This window comes from Mandrillus leucophaeus, unplaced genomic scaffold (assembly GCF_000951045.1).
Source record: "Mandrillus leucophaeus isolate KB7577 unplaced genomic scaffold, Mleu.le_1.0 Scaffold393, whole genome shotgun sequence".
Lineage (NCBI taxonomy): Eukaryota > Metazoa > Chordata > Mammalia > Primates > Cercopithecidae > Mandrillus > Mandrillus leucophaeus.
Genome location: NW_012104176.1, coordinates 893,603 through 911,751, shown reverse-complemented (window position 1 = coordinate 911,751; position 18,149 = coordinate 893,603). Strand labels below are relative to the sequence as shown.

Below are 18,149 nucleotides of genomic sequence, written 5' to 3'. Positions count from 1 at the left end.
CATCCAGGGCTTATTGCGCACCAGGCTTTATGATGCACCTTTATCCTTGAGGGATTCATCTTTTTGTGGGGAGACAGGCACAGATAGACAATATTTCTAGACCAGTTCAAAATGGCCACAGTGCAGTCACATGGGTTGTTTTAAAGGAAACCATCCCAACATGAAACATTATCCAGACATGAGTCCTTGGCCCCTCCATAATATCTTCCATCTAACAACTGGCCAAAACAATGATGTATTATCAAGGATCCATCCCATCTTCCCTCCAAGTCATCACCCAAGCATAATCACCTCAGTTTACAAGTAAAGAAGCCAGTGATCAGGCTAAGTTTGCCTGTGGTCATACAGCTCCCTGGTGGCATAAGCCACTGCCATCTCTGTCCCTGAGCACTCTCCCAGAACTGAAGTGGACTATGGGGGACAGGAGCATTAACTGTGCTGCAACTGCTGTTGGTTTTCCAGGATGGTTATATGCTTAAATGGATTTTCAGATTTACAGTTGATTCTAGAAATTGCATCTAGTTCATTTCCAACTCCGTAAGTAAAAGCTGGTTCACTTAAGGCAAACAGCATCCAATTAAAATACATTCTGTAGAAGTGAATGAGCAAGGCATTTTACCCAACTCTTGACTTATTAAAAAAAGAAAATCCTATCGGGGAAGTTCTCAAAGAGAATTCCATCACATTATTGTGAGATGAAAGAGTTAAAGTACGAATGATAAAATATAATGTGAAAATATACTCTGAGGCCAGGTGTGGTGGTTCACACCTGTAATCCCAGCATTTTGGGAGGCCAAGGCAAGAGGATCACTTGAGCCCAGGAGTTCAAGATTAGTCCAGGCAACATAGAGAGAGCCCAACTCTAAAACAAATAAAAGATATTAAAAATTAGCCAGATGTGAGGTGTACACTTGTAGTCCCAACTACTCAGGAGGCTGAAGTGGGAGGATCACTTGAGCCCAGGAGGTAGAAGCTGCAGTGAGCCATAATTGTGTCACTGCACTCCACCCTGAGAGACAGAGGGAGATGCTGTCTAAAAAATAAAAATAAAAAAAGAAAGAAAAGAAAAGAAGAAGAAGGAAGAAAGAAAAAAGGAAGAAGAAGATAAGGAGGAAACAAAGAAAATATACTCTGAGAAGCAGTCTTGGGTAAGCAGGGTACAGGTTTCAGTGTCAAGCCAAATGCGTCCATACCCCTTTTCAGCATCTCACTACCTGTATGACTGTGGGCATGTTCCATAACACCACTTTGCCTACATTTCCCTACTTGTACAAAATAAATAAATAGTATCTGTCTGCCAGAGTACTTGTAAGAATTATAAGTTTAGTTTAGTGTCTGGCATAGAGTAAGGGTTAAAAAAATAAACTATTAAAAAACATTTTATTAAAGTCTTAATGATTCAGAGATTGATTATTTCATTAGAAGATCATCATGCTTTTTCCCTTTCTTCCTGCCTGCCCACATCACAGCTGCTTGTAAGTTATTATTCCATGAGATAAATAATGAGATAAAATTTAATTCAGATGGCATAGCAACAAAAGTGGGAATAGGATAGGCATTGGAATCAAACAGGTGTGAACTGAGACCCTGAATGGCTTTGGGCAGGTTATGTAACCTCTCTGAGGCTTGCTTTTCACATCTGTGAAATGGGGATAATCATACCTACCTTCTAGGCTTCTTACAAGGATTGAAATATGTGTGTATGTGTGTTCACTCTCTCACACGCATACAACTCCTAGCACTGTGGTGGGAAAATACTAGGTAAGTGGAAAAGTACTGAATCAGTTCCAGTAAGAAATATAGTACTTGGCTAAACTAAAGCTTCAGCATCCATCACAATTCATTCTTAAATAATCTTTACTTCCCCAGCTACATTACTACCATGGATGGCCAAAAGAAGTCATCCTCACCACAAAGGCCTTGCATCTGGGGCCATCAGATTTAGTTTCCTCTCTTAGGGACAGCTTCGGTGTCAACTGAAGTAGGTTATTCCAGGCATATGGGAACCCAGCCTAGCAATACAAATGAGTGGGGGCAACAGGTAGACCTCTTGGGGATGTTCAAGAGGTGCAGAAGCAGATGATGCTGTAGCTGACACCCTATGACCTACTTTCCACCCAACGCCTTGCAGTACCAAGAGTCAGTGAAACCAACTCAGAGACTAGGATGCCCTTTTTCTAACCACTACCTCCACTAGCTAGAAGGCAGAGCTCCAACTATCACAATGGAAATGACAGGGGTCAACCAGCTGTACAGGATCACATCTTTGGAGGCAAACAGCACAGGCAATATTTTCATTAGGAGCCTTTTGGTAAATTAATAAGCTGAAAGGTCACGGGATGCTGACAGTGATATGACACAGGCATTTTGACATGAACATTTGAACTTCATGTTTCTAGTTTAAATATTTTATCTACAGAGATGTCTGAGTCATCTCCTTACATTCTTCCTCCCTTCACTCTCCTTTGAAATAAAGACTATATAAGATGACAACTTTCTAAAGGAAAACATGCAAACAAAAGACAAAAAACCAAAAGTCACATTAACATACCATAAAATATTTGAATATTTGTTTGGACCCCTGGAGACCCACCACATGTCATCCTGAAAGTAGCAGGCAGAGATTTATTTTGTATCCTTTTCTACTTCCTGAATAATGCTCCCACTCAAAGTGAAAGGATTCCAATTTCATGGCAGGCTAGAGGGTGTTTTTTCTGAAGCTTCTTACTTAACATCACATTGCATACAACAAAACATACCAGTCAATACCAGTATTACATTTCACTGAAATTTCTGTTGAGGAAGAAATCTTCAGAAAAGGCTCCCTCTTTTTATAGAAGAAAGAATGTTTTAATTGACATTAAAAATCAACTCATTCTGAATTACCATTTTTATATGAAAGTTTCTGTTATAGACAAAATGGAAAATCAGAGTTTCACTTTATCCAACCTCATCCCTAAGAAAAGCTTCATACACAGAAGTGTTCTTTTTTCCATACGCTAGCAGCATTATTAAAAAGGAAACAGGAAAAAAAAGCTCTGGCATCAGTCTTCAATATTGTTGTCTAATTAAATGGCAATGGAGTGGATGCGTAAAAATATGCATTAGAGGTGTGTAATGCGTAATGTGAAGAAGAGTAATCAAAGCCATTCAACAGGATTTAGGAAAGGATTTCAGCTGGCAGCTTACGAGACAGGAGCATATAATTTTGCTAATTTGAAATAGGTATTGTAACATATAAACATTACTGCTTTGCATATTTTAATGAAAACTGCTTCTACACCAAAATGAATCTTTTAGCTTGAACTCTCTGCATACCACAGAGCTTCTACCTATTATGAGTTCAGCATAAATAAGGAAGGCACGCAAGCTGCATTAAAAGAATGGTCACCTCATTAAAATAGGTTAAAACCAAGCCCCTATTCCAAGCTACTATAACACCATAAAGTAAGTTTGATGACAGGTGTTGTATTACATTTTTATATCACAATGAACTTGTACTCACACAAACCAAATCTGCATGTTTCCCTTGATATACACCTGCAACTTGTTAATTCAAGAACCTTTATTAAGAAAGTATACATTTAGCAACACCTATAGATTTGTAAAAACCCTATTAGCTTGCTTGAGAATCTAGAGTAAATGTATTTGGGGTCTTATTTGCATAGTTTGCGAAGACATGGAAACTACTGATGACTTTTTTCAAAACGACATGCTTGCAGATAGCACAGTTCCACAAATTGATGTATGCATATTACCTAGACTTGGAGCCGAAAGAGTTGAGAGAGATTTGGGTCCTGTGTGAAGCTGAGGACATCACTTACCTGCCAGCCTGCTTCTCTCTGAAGTACTTTTTTCCAGTCTTCTTCCAGCCTTGGGGAGGTCTCATCCATTGCTGATGCTGCTTGCACAAACTGGATTCGCCAGCGGCTGTTACTCTCTCTCCTTGCAAGCCTTTACCAAAGCAGCAGCCAGGGCAGTCCAGGGGCAGACTGTCGTGGAGAAAATGCCATGCCAGAGGATGAGGGATCGGGCAGGAAGAACCCACCGGGGAACAAATTCGGGACACATGGGGCTACCCGGACAGATGCCAACTGGCCAAGCTGAAGGCCAGCTCAGCCATCAAGCGTCCAGAGATTAGGAACAACCAAGCTCCAGGGCCGGTGGACAATGGGTCATTCTTATGCTTCTGGTGTAAAGGTCAGAAGAGGGAAGTGTGCAGGCTTGCTCTATGCTTTAGAAATATGCATTTCTATGTGTGCTCCCGTCTTCTCCTTGCCCCAGTACACACACACACACACACACACACACACACACGCTCACACACACACCAAAATTTGCATTGTTCTGCCGGGTTGCATCAGTGGGCTGGTGTATCCTAGAAGAAATAAACTATTTTACATAGTAGCAACATTTCATTTGAATACATCTCCCCCAAAAAGCAGCGTATGAATCACTCAGCAGCCAGTGAACATGAATAATAGCAAGCTCCTTTGGGTGAAAATAGACTCATTCCCATAGTTGAATTCTGAGCATCTAGAGTCCCGCCCCTTCCCCCATAAGATGTTCTGCAAGCAGGCATTTCAATCTGACCGTGGGCCTCGACCCCTTTTCCAAATCAGTATCCAAAAGGATCAGAGGCTTCGGTTTGCATGAACTCCTCAAACTTTAGAACTCAAACCCAGCCAATGCTTCACTAGCACTTCACATGCAGAATGATGTTGGCTCGTGATACTAAGAATTGCCCTTCACCCCTAGAGATTCTTATCTAATTAGTCTAAACTAGGGCCCAAGACATTGGGAATTTTTTTTAATGTTCTCCAGATGCACCCAGGATTAGAATCACAAAACTTGGTGCAGAGTATCATTTAAGATATCTCTGATGTAATCACTCATCTGACGCCTGAATCCCCATGACCCGGTCTATACCACTAAATACAGTAAATTCACTACCTACCAAGACAGTCCTGTTTCATGGCTGATAATTTTTGTCCCAGAATGAACTGATTTCCTTCTCCCTGTAACTTCTACCCATGGACGTACTGCTTTTTAATTCCAGAAGGAATGAGACTAAAGCCTATTCTACAGAACAACCCTTCAGAGATGCAAAGACAGTGGTACCCCATGCTCCCAAACTTCTACTAAAGTGTCTAATTTCCAGATTAAATATTGTTAGGTTCCTCAGAAAATGGTGCAAGATGGTTTCAGGTCACTTCTCCATTCTGGTTGCCAGTCTCGGAATGTATTCTACAAGTTCCCGTGCTAGCAGAAGTGATCATAACATTCTTGCTATGATCTATCATGGTACACACAGCCAAATAATCTCATGCCTTGTTTGAAAAATTGCCACAATATCAACCATAATCATCATAATAAGAGCAACCAACATTTACTGAGCATGGACCTAGGTGTCCAATGTTATGTCATTATTATGCTCCTGATTTACAGATAAAGAATCCAGGCCGGGTGTGGTGACTCACGCCTGTAATCCCAGCACTTTGGGAGGCTGAGGCAGGTGGATCACGAGGTCAGGAGATCAAGACCATTCCGGCTAACATGGTGAAACCCCGTCTCTACTAAAAATACAGAAAAATTAGCCGGGCGTGGTGGTGGGCGCTTGTAGTCCCAGTTGCTGGGGAGGCTGAGGCAGGAGAATGGTGTGAACCCAGGAGGCGGAGCTTGCAGTGAGCCGAAATTACGCCACTGCACTCCAACCTGGGCGACAGAACAAGACTCCGCCAAAAAAAAAAAAAAAAAAAAAGAATCCAAAAAGAGATAAGGACATTTGCCTTGGTGATGAGGCCAAGAGTTAGTTCAGATATAACTCCAAGCTCTACTTGAGGCTAGTCAATACTCTTTCACGATGCAGTCTCAGATCCCATTGGCTCTTTTGATAATCATACCTCATTAATACAGCACTTCCGTCAGTTATGACACTTAAGTTTGTTCTTATCTGAAGATTATAAAGAAACACGCTTTGTAAGCTGTAAACCGTCATACAAACCTAGTTTGCCATTATTATCGTTTTAGTAATCACACGACTATACCTTCCACCTCGTCTGTAGTAAAACAGACACATGCAAAACCCTTTACTTGCCCAGTTCTTCCCTTTTACTGAGAATATACAGATGCTTCTCAGAGGTTCTTCTGAGGTGTAAGAGAGAAAAGCCAAGAGGACCAAGGTTCCAGAAAATTTCCCCAGAGACTAGACTCAATGGAAGCCTCACCAGTCATATGGTTCTTCCCCCATTTCCCCTAAATCCTTATGAACAGCATCCCATAAGGACAACTGGGAGCAATTAGTTTTATCATTTGAATTGCACCATCTGCAATGTAGTCATATCTGTTCTTATGGGAGGCAGCACACGAGTGGTTGGAAGCATAGACTTAGATTTGATTATCAGCTCCATTATTTTCTAACTCTGTGTCCCTGGGCAGGTTACTCATCTTCTCTGAGACCCGGTTTCCATGTGTGTAAAGGGGAAGTGTGCGTTATCGTCTCAGGCACATTCTTGTCCACCAGTATCTAGTTCCCCTCTACTTCCAAGCCCACAGCAAGATAGCATTTCCCTAACCCACTTAAAATCCAGCATAATCACATGACTTGTTTTGTCCAAGGAAATGTAAGAGGATGGGTATTAATTCCCAGGGTGGGGGAGGCTTCAATAACAGGCACTTGATTCTCAGCCTGCTCTTTCTCTATTGCAGTGATTGTAGATGCCTGTGTTGCTAAGCCGTGCCTTAACATAGAGGCAGACAGGAATGCCGAGCCTGTTCTCAAGGAGAACAGGCGCCTTGGAGAGTCACCTGGACCACCAAGAGGCATTATGTGAATAAGAAATAAGCTTCCAGTGTTATTTGTTACAACATAAGCTAGCCTACACTTTCCAATGCAGAGTGGTTCTGAAAATGAAATTTTAAAAAAATTCTAGCTAGAACATAGATCCCAGACATTGGGTAGTCCTGCAATATTATTTTAAATAGCTTCCATTATAGCCCCAGTCTGTTCTTCCCAGACTCTCACACTTCACTATTTTCTCTTCCTTCTCCAGTCTTGATTTTTCCGGTATCATAAGATACCAGCATTAAGTGTCACAGTTTCTAAAGATCATGCAGAAATATGAATTTTAAAAAGAAAGAGCAAAGCGTTCAACAATGCAGTATGCCTTCGTCTCAGAATCCAAACTCAGAACAGCATGACTTCGATGCTACCGATCACTTAGCAAGGAAATTAACGAAAGCAAAGTGAAGCATCAAATAACAAACGTAGCTCTGTATGAATTCGATGCTGATAAAACAAAGTACATGTCTCCAAATTGTAAACATAATGAGAACATACATGAATACAAGAGCTAATTAAACAGCATAGCTTTTATTCACTGTGCTTAAATCAAGCACTAAAAAAAATAAAAAGAATAGGTTTTTTTCTTCTTTGTTGGATGTCTTAATTAAATGAAGGAGAGACTATAAAAATAAACATCAAGGAAAGTATGGATAATGACTCTGGCCAAACCACGACACTGACATTTCATGAACTCTAAGTCTTTTATTTCAAGCTCTTGTGCTTCTTAACACCACACAAACTTGAGCTTCCTCTAGGACACCACTGGGAGATTCTTATTTTTAAATGTTTTCAAATGTAAGTGCTAATAACTAAATGGGAGTCCTAACCCTCATTACTTTAGAATGTGACCCTTATTTAGAATAGGGTCTTATCTTTTTTTTTTTTTTTTTTCTGAGACAGAGTCTCGATCTGTCGCCCAGGCTGGAGTGCAGTGGCGTGATCTTGGCTCAGCGCAACCTCTGCCTCCCAGGTTCAAGGAATTCTCCTGCCTCAGCCTCCCAAGTAGCTGGGACTAAAAGCACACACCATCATGCCGGCTAATTTTTGTATTTTTAGTAGAGGCAGGGTTTCACCATGTTGCTCAGGCAGGTCTCGAACTCCTGACCTCAAGTGATCTGCCCGCCTCAGCCTCCCAAAGTGCTGAGACTGCAGATTGCAGGCATGAGCCACCACACCCGGCCAGAGATAGAGTCTTTACAAAGGGAATCAAACTGAAATGAGGTCATTAGGGTGGGCTTTAATCCAATATAATTGATGTCCTTATAAAAAGGGGAAAATTGGGTCACAGAGACAGATGTAGACAGGGAAAAGGCCATATGAGGGTAAGGATAGATTCAGGGTGATGCAGCTACAAGCCAAGGGAGACCATAGATTTCCAGCAACCACCAGATCCTAGGAGAAAGGCAGTGTCCTAGTCCACGTGTACTGCTGTAACAGAATACCTCAGTCTCGGTAATTTATGAAGAACAGAAACTTATTTCTTGCCATTCTGGAGGCTGGGATAACCAAAACCAAGGCACTGGCAGGTTCAATCGTCTGGTGAGGGCAGCTTCTCTGGAGGGCAGGAATACTGTGTGCTCACTTGCCAAAAGGGCAGGTGACTGAACTGTGTGAAGCCACTTCTATGAGGGACTTAATCACATTCACAAGGGAGGAGCCCTCATGGCCTCATCACCTCTTAAAGGCCTCATCTCTTAGTATTACCATGTTAACAACACCTGAATTTTGGAAAGGATCTATTCAAACCATAGTAGGCATGATATGGTTTGGATTTGTGTCCCCACCCAAATCTCACATTGAATTGGAGGAGGGGCCTGGTAGGAGGTGATTGGATCACGGAGGTGGATTTTCCCCTTGCTGTTCTCAGGGTAGTGATTCTCACGAGATCTGATGCTTTAAAAGTGTGTGGCACTTCCCTCTTCGCCCTCTCTCTCTCTCTCTCTCTCTCTCTCGTCTGCCACCATGCGAAGAAGGCGCTTGCTTCCCCTTCGCCTTCCACCATGATCATAAATTTCCTGGGGCCTCCCAGCAATGCTTCCTGTTAAGCCTGCAGAACTGAGAGTCAATTAAATCTATTTTCTTCATAAATTACCCACTCCTCAGTTAGTTCTTTATAGCAGTGTGAGAATGCACTAATACAAGGCATGAAACAGATTCTCATAGCCCCCAGAAGGAATCAACTCTGTCAACAAACAGTGTGATCTTCGACTTCTAACCTCCAGAACTGTGAGACCATACATTTCTGTTGTCAACACCATCCACTTTGTAGTACTTTGTTACTGCAGCGCTAGCAAACTAATACACTCTGAATTAAAAGATAAAATAAAAATTTAAATAAAGTAAAAGTCATGGCGAGAATGTAGTATTTAAGCAGAGTAAACTAGGTACCTTATAAAAACTTTTACTCTACCATTTCTTGGCTCAGAATAAACAACACACTTTCAGTACGTCAAGAATGTGGGCCTGCAGTCATGCAGTTAAGCTGCTGGTACCATGTGAAATTTAATATCAAATTGATGCCAAAAAGTCATGGAAAACCTTTTCCTTACCCACTGTTTTTTTCCCTCCAGATAAGCAGCATATTAAGAATATGCTGACTAATAAGAAATAGAGTTTTAGAATTTGTAACATTTTCCTTATGAAAAAGTTATATATATGAAAAATCTATACAAAATGCAGCAGTCAGTCCTCCCATGATTTAAGATAAACTCCTTTAGCTTATAGAATTAAGCCAGGCACAGTGACTCACTCCTGTAATCCCAGTGCTTTGGGAGGCTGAGGTGGGAGGATTGCTTGAGCCCAAGAATTTGAGGTCACAGTAAGCTATGATGGTGCCACAGCGCTCCAGCCTGGGCAGCAGAGTGAGACCCTGTCTCAACAACGAGGAAGTGGGGGAAACGTGGTTAAGACGTCATCGTAAGAATCAAGCAACTAAAAAATAGTTTTCCAGGTGAATTAAAACATGCATGCCACAGTGCCAAATGCTGGTAAAAGATGGTAATTTACCCTGATCTGTTAGATGCAAATATTCAATCTAGAGGAGAAAACAAAAAAGTTTGGGGTGGAGGGAGCAGGAGAATATTGAGAAAATTAAGTACAGAGCCAAGGAGTCTCCAGGCATGGAAGAAATGAGATGATCTTTCACCTACCCATGGGATTTTGTACACACTTGCACTTAACAGCTATGACAGAATTTTTATGAGTCCCTACTGCCCACGTTATACATTTCCAGTTTAACTTCACCTCAATGAAATTTTTGTAGACATGAATAGGGTATGTTTTCCCATAAACTTTTACTTCTGTTTTTTGTTTTTAGGTGGGTTTTTTTTTTCATTAGATGCTAATAGCAAGTTATTTACCTTCAGAAATATGCTTCACCAACAAATTCTAATCATGTATCAAACCCACACTACTAGAGGTGGCTATATATTAACTCTATAATAAAACAAATAAATCCAAAAAAATTTCTGTCCTAAGAGTGACAAATCTGAAAACTATGAATTCCAGAACTGTAGTCATTGTGTTTCAGAAGATGGGAAAATAGAGCACTGGCTTCCCGCTCACCGTTGCCCTGGAACAGTGATGCTCAGCATTCTCTCTGTAAAATACGTAGCCTGAACTGCAATGACACCCATGGCTTTATGGCCAATGGAACACCCATGGCTGGTGGAGTGAAGACTTTCTGGTCTACTTGTGTCTCTTGTACTCCCACGTACTGACTTGCAGACTTACAAAGATTCATTTGCATTTGTCCCAATCCTGTTATTGCCAATTGTGTCTGTTAATATAATTACATAATCCAATTAAACAATTATATCTATAAAATCTGAGTTTGAATAGAAAAAAACAGTTGCTGCTTTCATGAAACAAGTCAAATGATTTGGAAAGAAAAGTTACTGTTCAAAAAGTTGTTATTGGAGGGCTAGGAATCCTAAAAACGTATACAGATTCTGTACTTAGATTGTTGGACATTGTCTTTAAATTCTTGATTCACTTTAGAGAAACCAAAACTGAAATTTGTAGAGGTTACTTTAAGGCTATGGCTTACACAGGAGAAACTTCAGAATTTCTCTTTGTGGACCCATATTCAGAGAAAAGCCCTTGGCTCCACAGCAAAATAGTGGCAAATAAATGTGCATTTATATGTTTTAAGCAAAAGTCAAATGTTTTGTGCCTGCATATAATTTATGATTTCCCAATTTAATCAATTTATGTGATTAACCAGTGAACTACCATTTTCAATTGTATGGAATAAGAAAGCTTCTATTACAAAAAAGAACATAATAAACCAGGAAGGACTTTTTCTTAACCTACGTATAACGAACAGGGATAGAAAGAAAAGACCCAAATATTCAAACCAAGAAACAGAATCCATTTCAATACTTAAGTGTACTTATATCGCTTAAGTGAGAAATAACCTGGCTGTCACTCCAAACATTAAATTTTGTATGAATCTGAGCCATGTAGATGCCAATTAATTATTGCATGGCATTACTATGTCTTTCTATAACTGTGGAATAATACCAACTGACTATGATCACAAGGATTTAGTTGACATTTATTAATGGAAATCAGATGACTTCATCCACAGTGTCTAAATTACTTTGATATGTTTGTGCCCGAAGCAAAATAATGTAATAAAAAACAACATATAGATGAGAACCTCAATTTTTCTCTACATATGAATCTGTCACTGATTTGCAAAGAATCAAATATAAGTCCAACCAGGTGAAGACATTCAATACATCATCCTTCCTGATTCAGTATAAAAATAATATTGGCCTTTCTAGTATGTTTATATCCTGTTCCTGACTTTGTGATATGCTGGGCATCAAGAGAGCCCAGAGACACGGAGTATTGCCTTAGCAAATGTTAATCCCGGCAGAGATAAATTACAGAATACTTTCTTTAAAGTTTCCTTTAAAGACTATCTGAAGTCATAAGCCCCCAGAAATAATCAATAAACTAATGAGTAGAGTGGGAATGCAGATCTTAAGACTAGGCTGAATGAAAAACAAAACGGCTATATGATATATTTGAGGGACGCTGGAAACTCTTACCCTCATTCTCTTCCTCCTGAAAAAAAAAAAAAGGTCCCAGCAGTCTAAAAATCCCACCAGCCATATCTTTTGATTTTAAAACCTTTTCTGTCATTGTCTATGAAATTCAAACACTCCTAGGAGGGGCAGCCTGAAGCTTTATCTTCTGACATTATATTACAAGTTATTTTCCAGTTCAGCTTGGAAAGCAGGACTCTCTGCACCCAGGCAAGGAGCGCCAATGGGATGAAAGGAGCCTTAAAAATGGCTAGATGAGAGGAGCTGGGGGATTGCTAAACTCCCCCAGGCACAAATTGATTTACAAAATATGAATTTAAAGGTTCTGGAAAATTGAGACTTTAGAAATGACCAAATTCTTTTGATTGCAGATTATTAGAAACTATCCAATTGCTTTACGTACTTGTAACATAACTAGGTTCTTGTGGCTGTTGTAAAATGTAAATTGGGGAGGGGATATGGGATGTTTCTTCCCTCTCCATTTACTCCTAGTACCAACATCCTAATGTGAGGGGAACCTCAGATCGGGTTCAAGAATTTCAAAATGGGAGAGAATTAAGACGGCAATTTGGAAGGTGAACTAAAGCTGCATTACTCAAAGAGGTACAGACCAGCATCACTTAGGAGCTTGTAAGAAATGCAGAATCTCAGGCCCCACTCCAGACCTACAGTATTTTATTTTCATTTTAACAAGGCTGATTCATTAAGTTTAAGAAGCAATGGGCTAGGGACACTTACCTTGAAGGTCTATTTGCATATGAAGCTTTATTTCTTTATTTTTAACTAAGAGCACAGGCTTAGGGTGGATTTGGAACAGAATGACTGGTCAACACATTATGGGGAAGAATTTAGCCCCCTACCAAGAAACTGCTTGTTACTACCTCTGGAGAACTTTCTCAGGGATCTCATTTTTCAACATTCTACAAGGATTTTTAGAGGCATGATCCAGTAGGTGCAAATGGCAGGACTCCGGCCCTTAAATCACCCAACACCTTCGACATACATGGCTATTCCACTTATTAGTTCAGAAAAACAACTGATGACAAGTGCATGACGCCGCCTCTGGACGTTCAGCTGACTGATTTTGTATAAATCAATATTGAGTGCCACAAAATGTCAGAAAATACCAAATGAGGAGAAAAGAATCAATAGATAACCTTGGAATTAAATGAGTGATGAATAATCTTTACCAACTAAAATAAATTAAACTATGAAAACCAGGTTAAAGCAATATCAAGGGTCTGGGCATAAAACCACACACAAAAAAAATGTAATTTACAGGTAAGGCCACTTGCGAGTAACATGGTTGTTCATTTTTTTTTCCAGGAAACCATTATGACAGGAACTACAAAATAAGAGCTGAATTCATACTTCCTAGCTTCTGTCTAAACAGTCATAATGTTTCAAGGTTCTACAACAAATAAACTACAATTTACAGGTGCAGACCCTGTATTAACTTAGCATCCATAAAACTGAGCATGCATTTGCTCAACACTTTTAGGGAGGAGGTGGTAAGAGTAGGAAGACAAATTCTATGATTTATTCAATTTACTTTTGGTTGGATCTGCATCTGCACCCAAATCTCATGTCGAATTGTAATCTCCACTGTTGGAGGTGGGGCCTGGTGGGAGGTGATCGGATTATTGAAGTGGTTTCTAATGGTTTAGCACCATCCCCCTAGTGCTGTCTCATAATAGACTTCTCACAAGATCTGGTTATTTAAAAGTGTGCAGCACCTTCACCCCCTTCCTTCCTGCCCCAGCCATGTGAAAAAGGCACTTCTCCTGCACCTTCTGCCATGATTTTAAGTTTCCTGAGGTCTCACCAGCCATGCTTCCTGTACAGTCTGCAGAACTGTGAGCCAATTAAACCTCTTTTCTGTATAAATAGCCAAGTCTCAGGTATTTCTTTATAGCAATGCAAGAATGAACTAATATAGCTTTATTTCAGATTTTAAGTATGCCTATCAGAAATGGTCTCCACATGAAGAAATGATAAATGTTTGAAGTAACAGATATCCTAATTACCCTATCATTACACATTGTACATATGTAACAAAATATCACATGTACCCCATACATATGCAAAATTATAAGGTATCCATTTTTTAAGAAAAATGTAAATTTATAAACAGACCAAACTGGATTTCAGAATTCAAATTCAAATGTGTTTCCAAGTCTGAAACTGACATCATAGGTACACCCAGTGCTGTAATAGAAATCAAGATAAATGTCTTTCCTCATGGGTAAACAGATGCAAACTCATGTTTTTACATCATTTTTTTTTTTTCCCAGAATATGTTCATGGATTCAAAAAGCACAAATTAAATACCTACTGTGTGCTAAGAATGGTGCTAGGTACTAACGATTGAGAGATGAGAAAAACACATCCACGCCCTCATGGTCTTGTGAGAGGGAAAGACAGATAAACAACCACTGCAGCTGCAAGTAAGATCAGCGCTCTGGGCAGGAGAATACGGCTGCACGACCCCAGGGATCCATCCCAGCCCAGCCCCCTGCCCCAACATAGCTCAGCTCCAGAAATCACCACTCTTGTCACAATGTCCTTGGAGAAGAGCAGCACGGAGACCCAGTCCCACCTTTAGTGGGTGCCACTGAAACTAGAGTATCATGGTAGTATTTAAAATACAATAGTTTCTAAAATGTTTCACATCAATACAGACCACAGGACAGGGAACAATTCATGGTACTCCAACCTATAGACTACTTTCTTTTTTTTCAGGCTCATTTCCAAATCCAAATATCCAGGGATACCTACACAACACTGTGTCCACACAGACTAATACGTAACACTGATGTCCACACAGACTAATACATAACACTGATGTCCACACAGACTAATACGTAACACTGATGTCCACACAGGTTAATAAACCCTCCTCATCTAGAATTCAGTCACTGATTTGTATGAACAGAGAAATTGGGCGACAAAGGTCCTTCTGATCTAATAGCTCCTGAGGTCCTGTTTCTTCCAGGGTCCCCTTTGGAGGTAGGACAATCCCAGAGTAGCTGACATGTTAAGTCTTTCCAAATTGTATTTAACAGCAAAGAGACGCAAAACTACATCTTTTAGAAGGCTTATGGAGTAGGTGGGGATTGTATTTCTTGGACTTGGGCAGAAAGAGTGCTATCTGGGAACTTTTGATTTCCACCTCATTGGAAGACATCCTCAAATACTTCCAGTTGAGGTTCCATCTTCCTGGCAGGGACTGTGGGCTGCTCTTATTTATAGAGGAACGGCAGGGAGGCAAAGAGTGGGAGGCCTCTTCTCCGAAAGGCAGCCTACATGGAGCACAGATACAACACTTGTAGATACAACTTCCCAGTTAAAGCCGGGCTGCCATCCTACTGAAAACAACACTGCGAATCAGGACTGTGAACAGATTTAGAAACCAAATTAAACCAAGTCTGCCCTGGAGATGGTTGTTAAGCCATAGTAAACATATCAAACCAGGGGCTTGAAATCATGCCACCTTGCCAGAAACTGCTCTGGCCTCACTCTTTGTTACAAGGATAAGCTCAGAGGCTCAAAAACGTTGAGCAGCTGCAACATGCCACGCGCTTCAATGTTTTACACAATTCTGTATGATATCACCATCATTCCCATTTTACAGATGAGGACACCGAAGCATGGAAAAGTAGAATAACTTCCAAAAGTTTTCATAGCTTTGAAAGGGGGAAGCCTTGGCCAAGTGGGTAGTTCCAGAGCCCTCTCCATTAGCCACACTCTCAACTGCCTTCCCTTCTCAATCAACTCCTCAACAAAAGACTCAAGGTGGTATCGGCACCTGGCAGCAGATTAAAGACTCACTTCAGGGACTTCTGCAAGCCACATCCCAGATGCTGATAATATAGAGGTCCACCCAACAGAAATGGAAACGATAGAGCCTGAAGGTGTGTAGGATACAGACAGGCACGAAAGAGCACCCAGGACAGAGAGCAGAGCCCTCCAACACCGAGCCCTCGGGCTCACAGCTGCTGCAAGAAGCGCTAGTCTCTCCTTCTGGTCCAATGAGTACTCACAAAGTTGTTTTGCTTTTAAGATGCGCTTAATGCCTTCTTCCAAAAAAAACTAAAAAAAAAAAAAAAAAAAAAAAAGCCTCGTCAGTATAAAATGAACCGGAATTATAGCTGCCGCTTTGATGCCGTGTGTTATTTTTGGCTGAGTGTCCTGCTCTTCTGGAGGCTGTTGGTAGGGTGCTGAAGCCTACTCTAGTAACACAGGCTGACTGCTGTCCCCAAAGGACCCCTAGGAAAACAAGAGGAACTATCTCGCCGTCTTCAGCAGACAGGGGAGGTTTAACATAAATAAACTCCCACTTAACGTTTTCTCTAAAAAGCATCCATTCATTATCTTTATTTCCAACACAGTATTTATGAATTTCCTTTCAGCCGGGCCCGTCAGGCCAAACGTCACCACTCCGTGGTGAAACATCGTGTGCATTATCTTTTCCTCCTAGGAAGATTAAGGCCAATGAATAAAAGAAAGGGGGATGTGGCCCCTATATTTAGCTCTCCTCACAACATCATGTCTCACAGGTATTAAAAATAGACTCAAATCACTTGAAGACATTCTGAAAAATCAAAGGCGGAATAGCTTTCCAAGAGGAAGTTTTACATGTCTTCTGCTTTCTTCCTAGTTGAGATGTTTTAAGCAGCAAAAGCTCCTTAAGAGTAGAGTGGGCACCCCCTTTGTGGAGGCCAGGCCCGGGTGGCTATAGAGGTTTATCACATACTCTATCTCCTATTCATCCTTCTTGCAGCTTCAGTGCTTTGTGGACTGTATTTTGAGAGAGATCTGTGCAGGTCCTTGGTGAAAAGTGCGAAATAGGCTGTGTGGAAAAAGTCTCCTCTGTCATCTACCTTTCCCCCACTCGGGCTCTGACGCTCCCAAGGTCCCTGTCAGAGAGAAATCAGCTCAGATTCAATTCACTGAACAAATACGTGTTATTTGTGATCTGCCAGGCACAGTGCCAGGCAAGGCAAAGGGAGAAGAGGGGAGCAAAGGATGGACCGTCCTTGTTAGAGTGGGTGCCAGGTAATTCCACAAGGAAGTAGAGCTTCCAGAGGACCGTGGGCAACGCAATTCAAAGAGAGAGTTGACATCTCATTGGAAGGGATCAGCAGGAACATCAAACTGCAGGAAGCATGTGAATCAGACAATAAAGACAAAAGCAGAAATGGGGCTGTTTGTATACCTGTGTCCAGATTTGGAGGAAGGTCAACAATTAGTTTGGTGCAATGACTCACCCCAAAAATATATGCCCAGTAAACCCTGAGGAAAAGCCTTTCACAGCTAAAGAAAGGAATCTGCAGATGGAAAAATCACACAGTACTTAAAAATGCAGCCTCTTTCAAATACTGCAGTTCACCAGCTGTGTAACCTTGGGCAATTTACTTCCCTTCCCTGAGCCTCAATTTCGTCATCTGGAAAATGGGGATCATACTTCACTGGGCTGATGTGCATATTAAATCATAGTGTGAATATGCACCACCCGTGTATGGCGTGAGGTTCAAGGTGGGCACTCAATGAACGGATGTAACTCACTCATGTGGGAGCTATTTACATTGGAACATGTTTCTAATATGCCTCGAGTCACATACAGCACCCACTCTTCTGGCAGAAAGGCTTGATTAACACGAGAGCACAGTGAGGGTAAGATAGTGTGGACTCTGCTTTTAGAATTGTGTAATTTTCAGACTTCTTTATGGCTTATCCCACGTTACAGAGGAAGAAAACAGCCACCACCAGTTTCCAATGACACAAGCAAATATACAACCTTGAAAAAGCAAATCTTCTAATGGGACTTTATTTCAATCCTTGACTGGGCAGCTCATCGCACTTTGGGATCACTCATCAAGTTTGGTGGAAAGCTAGGGGGAGGTATTTTCTAACCTAAGGTAAGAGATAAAAGAGCCTGAGGAGGTTAACAGTGAGGGAATGGAAATAGCAGGGGCGAAAATCAATGTTTATGAAATAGTCCTGTGTTTCTCAAACCTTCCTGTTCACGCAGATCTTCTGGGTATCTTGTTTCAATGCAGACTCTGATTCAGTATGCCTGGAGTGAGGCCCGGAACTCTATATTCTCATAAGCTCCTCCGTGATGCCTGTATTACTGGTCCATGGACCACCCTTTTATAATAAGGGAATGGTGTTTGTGTAGAGTCTAAGCAAGGGTTGAGTGGGTGAACCAGGAAATCCCCAAATAAAGGAAAAGAAGCTTGAAA

The 18,149-nt window shown here is 41.0% G+C and overlaps 1 protein-coding gene across 1 annotated transcript in view; it reads right to left on the bottom strand.

Moving 5' to 3' along the window:
- PPARGC1A (peroxisome proliferator-activated receptor gamma, coactivator 1 alpha) overlaps positions 1 to 18,149 on the bottom strand; it is a 711,903-nt gene that overhangs the window by 326,785 nt on the left and 366,969 nt on the right. The window contains exon 2 of the mRNA XM_011991302.1: positions 3,825 to 3,992. Coding sequence (XP_011846692.1) covers positions 3,825 to 3,893 — 69 coding nt within the window. The 5' untranslated portion in view covers positions 3,894 to 3,992. The remainder of the gene's footprint in view (positions 1 to 3,824; positions 3,993 to 18,149) is intronic.